This window comes from Larimichthys crocea, chromosome VI (genome assembly GCF_000972845.2).
Source record: "Larimichthys crocea isolate SSNF chromosome VI, L_crocea_2.0, whole genome shotgun sequence".
Lineage (NCBI taxonomy): Eukaryota > Metazoa > Chordata > Actinopteri > Sciaenidae > Larimichthys > Larimichthys crocea.
Window position 1 is genome coordinate 21,634,350 of NC_040016.1, and position 6,759 is coordinate 21,641,108.

Genomic DNA, 6,759 nt, shown 5'->3' on the forward strand with positions numbered 1-6,759 from the left:
TTCAAATTTGAAATGTTGAAAGCTCAAGAAAAGGTAGTTGTTTGCACGTCAAAGATCAATCTCCATGAAGTGTGAAATGGTTGAAGTAGAAGATCATTTTCTAAATAATTTCAGCTCTTACATAAAGTTGCTTTTTTACCACTGATTGAATGACGTCTACATCAGGCCTCATTTACAAACTTTCAGGAGGGGAGAAGACGCCGAGCTCCTCGTTAAAGAGCGTTAAGGTCTTGTCCTTTGGATGTTACATTACAGTAATAGTCCCTTGGAGGTAGCTTTGTACAGTGATAATGGGCGATGATGTTTATGTGGTGAGACAGGCGGTGCGGTCGCTGGCATCAACAACATTTCATATCCTCAGTAAAGAACCTCCAGCAGGGTTTGTGCTTTTTCTCCATGCATCCCCAGTTTATATCAGGATTCAGCGCCTCTGAACTTCCCGTCCCGTAATGGTTTATATTCCTGTTCAGGAGTCGCAACGTGTACAATCACAAAAGACTTTTCTGCTCTCAACACATCGATGATTCAGCTACAAACTTTCTGTCAACACTCCACCAAAGAAATGTTCGTAAAAACAACATGATTTGTGAGCTTTCAGGAGCAACAGGTCCTTTGTGGAGAGAGATGTCGCTGTTCAAGTATGGCCAGATGCCACCTGATCATTATAGCATTTGCATTCTGAGGATTTCACGTTGTGTTCAAGATCATTACTGCTGTTAGCTGTCATCTAAAACATCTCGAAAAGGTTACGTCTTTGCGACAGGAGATGCATGGAGGCATTTAAAAGCTAGTTGAATTACATTCCAGACTATACCGTGTTCACATGCATTGTCGAGCACGCCCCACAGGTGATTTGATCCGGAGGCCATGTCAAACCCTTCAATCCGCTGTCACATCACTCAACTCAAAGGGGCCACTGCCGTGGGGGAATACCATTCATGACATTCACAAAATAAATGCCTTCATCCTCCGTGTCATGTGTTCCTTCGACACAGGTAAGCAACACGCGTGCACCCGGCCATCCACGTGAAAAGTAAAAGAAAACATGACTCGGCAGAGAAGGCCTTCAGGTCTCGCATTGCACCGAGGGTCCGGTTCTGAAGCAGCTCATGTGCCCATTGTTGGCACTTTCGGCAGTGGATACAGGTCAGCGTGGATTTTACTTGATGTCCACTAATAATGCAGAAGCAGTTCAAAGGTGTTCAGGTAGAAATGATAGACACAGGTATGTCAGCCTGTCACATAGCACAGTACTGTGGGTGTTTGTTTTTAGATCTGCACCACCATCTAGTGGTTAAAACTTAAAAATACAATAATTCAGTGTATTTTCTCCAGTGTACTTAACTTCTCGACCTCCCTTTAATGCTGCTTTTGTTCTTCGTTACCCTCCTGTACATTTGACAGCTAAAGTCAGTGCTTAAACTACAGGCTGAGATTCCACATACCAAAACATAGTTCATACATTGTTATAGAAAATTAAATTAGTTACACAGGATTCACAAGCTGCAGCACTACTGTGCTCAGGTTTTCTGTGCCAAGGCAGTTTATTTTAAACTAAACAAACTTTTTTTATACAGTTTGAGGGCCTTGTATGAACGTAGAAGCCACAGAGATTTAGTAATAATGCGGAAATCATTCGTATATTGGAATTAGTTGTGCCGTTTCCTAAACTAATTTTCATATAAATGTTTTTAAGACCTTTTGGGGCGTTGCAGCCGTTGCCTACTTTACCAGGTTGGTTATTCAGCCTTTCCCAGCCAATTGTTTCCATCTCGTGTAGCTACATGGAATATAATAACACTCCGGACATGGGTATTACGCATGAGAACTTTTTAAGTAACTGTTTCTGAAAATACATCTGCTCATTCCTCATTCGAATTTTGAATGTTTAGTTGTTGTGCAGTGTTTTTATTGTCGTACAACTGACTCCAGATTTTCATTTCCGGAAAATGTCCATGTATACAGTTCACGGCACATTTTGCATTATGTACTAACTTGAATTGATTTGAATTATTGACGATTCTTTTCATCAGCAAAATATCTCCTGGAATAAAATGTAACAATGCTCATTATTATTTCCGGCAGCCCAAGCTGAAGTAAAGTGTTTTATTCACCTACCTGTTTCCTGTCATACAAGACAAATAAACCAATCAAATCTTTTAAACAATCACTAGAATTCTACTGTGGATTCAGTACGAGACTAATCACTGCAGCTCTCATTATTATCCAGTGTGAGGACTGAAAACTGTCCTGAAGGTAAAGTTCATGTTAAAGACTTGAAAGAACTTCTTTTATTTTTTAAATCTTTTTTTTATTCAAGTTACCAAATGAAAACATGTTTACACGTCTGCGCATGAAGTCCCACAAACTACAAAAATACATTTTAAAAAAAGCAAAACAAAAAAAAACAACCTAAAACCATTTCAGAGAAACTCAAACGACTTCCCAAATATTCACAGGTCACGGGGTTTGCAGTAGAAGAACCAACGTTCAAAGTTTCAAAATCAAAAATAACAAAAGCTTTTCTGCTCAGTTTGTTGTCCGGTGATTCTTCTTCTTCGACACGAGACCGAAACACGTTCACGTAGAGACACGAGGCAGTTCAGCTACTTAAAACCATGATGAGACGTTTGTATTTTGGTCTGCTACTCGCAGAGACGGAAAATCTATGAACTGCTGCGCTGAGCGACTTCAAATGAAAAATCCTGAGAAACAGAACGTGAATGTGAACTCAGCCATGATCTTTAAATCAATTTAATAACAATTAGCTCAAATAGAAACTAAATTATAGACCCTCTTAGTCCAAAACTAAGAGAAAAAGTCTTTTTTTTTTGACACCTTTGCAGCCCCACAAAAGAAAAGTTGAGAATTCGTGTCGTGTCTGACCTTCGAACCACGAGAGGTCGGTGATGACAGAGGAGTCTGAACATGTTTGAACCCCTGTTTCAGCCCGTCATGACAGCACCTCCCTCCCTTCCTCCTCAAGGCGAGACACGTCCCAGCTGTCACAAACGCTCCCTCACACCAGGTAAGTGGTCAGAGGGTTAGCCCACCCTGAGAGGCGGAGCGACGAGGACGACGCCGTCTCCTCTGACGAACAGCATGGGGATGTTCCTCTTGGTCGACTGAAGAGACACAGAAATCATCACCATGAGCGATATTCCATCAAAGAACCGATTTTAACAGACAAAGTAAAAAGACTTTGGGCTGATGCGTTCGCCAGCGTTCTCCATCGCCGTCATCTCAACGCCAAATTAGGAATATCTTTTAGAGGAACGGTCTTCATCCCTCCAGTAGACTTCAGAAACTTGTAGAATCAGTGACAAGGACACACGTAGTTCTACTTCTTATAGTCGTCGTCTAGTCGTCTTTAGTTTCAAGCCCGAGACCAAAGAACTTCTCTCCCTCTTCACATATTAGAAAATCTAAAATGATTTTATGCTCGAGCATGTTCAGGATCAACAGATGAAGATAAACGGTGTTAGTGTGTCAGCTTTCAGTGCTTCACAGTAAAGGACAATCACAAAGAAATCAAAGAAAACAATTCTGGACGTGGAAATAAAACAGAACGAGTGAAAGGACATTTTCGAACAGTTTGCAGCTCTCGTCCCTCTTTGTGAAAACATCTTGACCAGAACAACCAAGAACGACACATCCTGGGGAGCAAGAAACTAATGAATCTGTGCTCTCTGTGCTTTATAACTAATTAATAAAATAGAGTTAAAATCAACTCTATCAGCAGCAGGTAGCCAGTGTACGTGTGAATTAACACCTGACAACAATAACTATGCAGGTACTGAAACAATAACTGTCGGACCAAATCCTCCGTTCACTTCAAGAACGCCAGCGCTCCTGGATTCTGGCTCCTTTGTCTCATGTACGCTGTAACAGTACGAGAACATGCGTGTGTATTCTGCTGCTTTGGAAGAGCACGGCGTGTTCATGTTGTACCTTGTAGAGTTCTTCGTATGTCTCCTCATCGATCTCCACCGTCGTCACCGTCTCCTCCACGTCACCCAGGATCATGTTCAGGTGCTGATCGTAGGCCTGGAACACGCGAACAAGCACGGATGTGAATAAATGATGATCCAGCTGCATATTTAAAAAAGGGATTTCCCCACACACACACACACACACACACACACACACAGCCTTAGCAGATACTGGGTGTGAAGCTCACATGCAGTCGGCCGCGAAGCTCCCGGTCGTTCCTCATCTTGACGTAGATCCTCTCATCGAGACTGAGTCTGATCAGATCGAGCGGCTCCTCGACCGTGTTGGTAGTTGGTTGCTGCAGCACAAATAAAAAAAGGACATTAGACATTAGAAACTCCCGTCGCTCTGTGAGCACGAGTCACTGAAGAGCCGAGGGCGAACGTGCACAGAATCTGGCTGCACATTTATGACATTTTTCTTCTTTTACAAGCATAAAAAAAACATTAATTAATGTTAATTAAACTCTTAAAACGTTGGTTCACATCATGCACACACACATACAGAGCCAGAAATTATGTATATTTCTCATACATGTCACGTCTGGACATCATCTTTGTTTGTAAAGATGCAGCTTGTGAGGCTGACAGAGCACTTATTCTGGATTATTCTGGATTATTCACAGAGGTGAGCCATGTCTTTCCTTTCTTACTTCTAGAAGAAGCGATGCTGACCTCTGTGCCGCTCATATGTATACGTCTAATAAATATGAGGCACAGACTACAGCAGCTGGAGCGGTCGGTGCATCATTTTGAGCTGTAACATGTAAAATAAATAATAAATAAACAAAGCATCCACCCAAAACGCAGCTAATGCACTAGCTGCTCATGGTATTAAAGCATTAGCCGCTAATGTTAGCAATTAACATGTCTTTACTACAATGAGCAAAGTCTTATTTTGAAGGGACTCATATTTTGAAAATAGCCCCTCCCCTCCTCCTTCAGGCAGGCTTCAGGTTGCCAAGCAACCAGGACCAACAGTTACTGCACCTGTTAGAATGTCAGTTGGAAATGCTGACAGAGAGAGAGAGAAAATGCTGAGACCACCCCTCGAACAGGAAGGATTTCTGGCCAAACCGTATTTCCAATCATTGAACCGAAATCACTGGGAGCATCCTGAGCCCTTCCTGAACGTCTACATAGTTATTTTGTGTTGATAAAGTGAAGAAATGTGACCTTTAGAGCGATTCAAAGAAGCGTTACTTCTGCTTTCCTCCAGAAATGTTCCCGCCTTTTTAACATGGCAGTCTATGAGGCTGTGGATGGGTGTTGGTGGCGCATCTTTGTGTGTTACGCCAAAACTATAAGGCTGACAGCTTTAGCAGACGAATGTGAGTGAGAAGACAAATTTTCCTACGTTTCTGTGTATAAATCATGTCTGTAGTGGGGCATTTGAGGCCACAGTAGTCGAATACGTCACATTAGCTGATGATGTCATCCACTCTAGCTCAAACATTCCGCGCAATACACACCCATTATAAACCCAGAAATCTGAGTAAAAACCTGCTCAACTTTGAGCCTTGATAGTTTAAAAACGGTAAAAGCTGTCGATTAGTGAAGTAAATCACTGAAGAGAAGGCAAGAGTACGAGGCACTAGTGCCTCGTGTCGTGGGCACTCGTCACTAAATATAATTTATTATAATAAGTGTATTTATGTCACAGTTTCTAACGCAGACAGATGTCGGCTACAGTAAAATCTGCTACTAAATCGTCTACTACTACTAGAAACATTAGTATTAAAATGTAACAGACTGTTGCATCGTCAGTCTCTCCCTCATAGTTTAAACAAACAGGGGCCCCATAGATCATCTTGCACGGGGCCCCCAAACAGCCAGAAACGGCCCTGTGCATAGAGTCATGTATTATTGTCCCGCCACTGTTAATGTGACGGTTTCTAACGCAGACAGATGTTGGCTTCAGTAAAAACTCGTGTTTTAAAATGTTCATGCTGAATTCAGTTATTAAAAATCAATATAAGACAATTAAATCTGAGCTGTGAGACACAGAGAAGTCCAAGAAATTCAAACTTTTGCTGTCTTTTGCTGTCCAGCAGCTCTGCGCTGTCTTTATGTTTTATCTGAATCCCCGCTGCGCCTCTTTTACCGTAAACCGGAGCTCTGCCGGTAACCGGAGCTCTGCCCGTTAACCGGAGCTCTGACCGTTAACCGGAGCTCTGGCCGTTAACCGGCGGTTTAAACACGTTCTGCCGTTAGCCTGACGTGCTAACGTAGCTTCGGTCTGACAGGCCTCCCGCGCTGTTAGCGCCACAAACACGAGCTAACCGAGGCGATAAGCGTGCCAACACACGGGCAGGAGTAGCCCGGTTCACTGCCGGTGTCCCGGTTTGTTTTACAGACACGCTGTGTTTCAGAATAACGGAACATTTTAACGGAGAGGCACCGACCTGTTCAACTTCGTCCGCCATGAGTTTGGAGTCTGCGCAGTAAGTGCGGTCTGACCGGCGCGGCGGGTTGCCAGGTCCGCAGAAAAACACGCGTTTTCAAAAGTGAGGTGGCAGATCTGCATGTTCCATCCCATACATTAACCTTCTTTATATGGAAGCGTATTGTATTAACTTAAAAGTAGTTTTTTGGTTTGTTTTTAAGGGTAATTATTTTTGTTTTTCTGAGTATTTTTTTTTCTGTTTTTCTGAGTATTTTTTTTTCTGTTTTTTGAGTAATTTTTTTTTTCTGTTTTTCTGAGTAGTTTTTTTTTGTTTTTCTGAGTAGTTTATTTTCTGTTTTTTGAGTAATTTTTTTCTGTTTT

At 42.2% G+C, this 6,759-nt stretch overlaps 1 protein-coding gene across 1 annotated transcript; it reads right to left on the reverse strand.

Annotated features, from left to right (window-relative positions):
- Nucleotides 1–2,306: 2,306 nt before the first annotated feature.
- Nucleotides 2,307–6,519, reverse strand: lsm3 (LSM3 homolog, U6 small nuclear RNA and mRNA degradation associated). The gene is made up of 4 exons (XM_019262643.2): nt 6,398–6,519; nt 4,181–4,291; nt 3,952–4,047; nt 2,307–3,125 (listed from the first exon to the last, which is right to left on the reverse strand). The coding sequence occupies exons 1-4, from the start codon at nt 6,416–6,418 to the stop codon at nt 3,045–3,047; spliced, it is 309 nt and encodes a 102-aa protein (XP_019118188.1). The 5' UTR covers nt 6,419–6,519; the 3' UTR covers nt 2,307–3,044.
- Nucleotides 6,520–6,759: the final 240 nt, after the last annotated feature.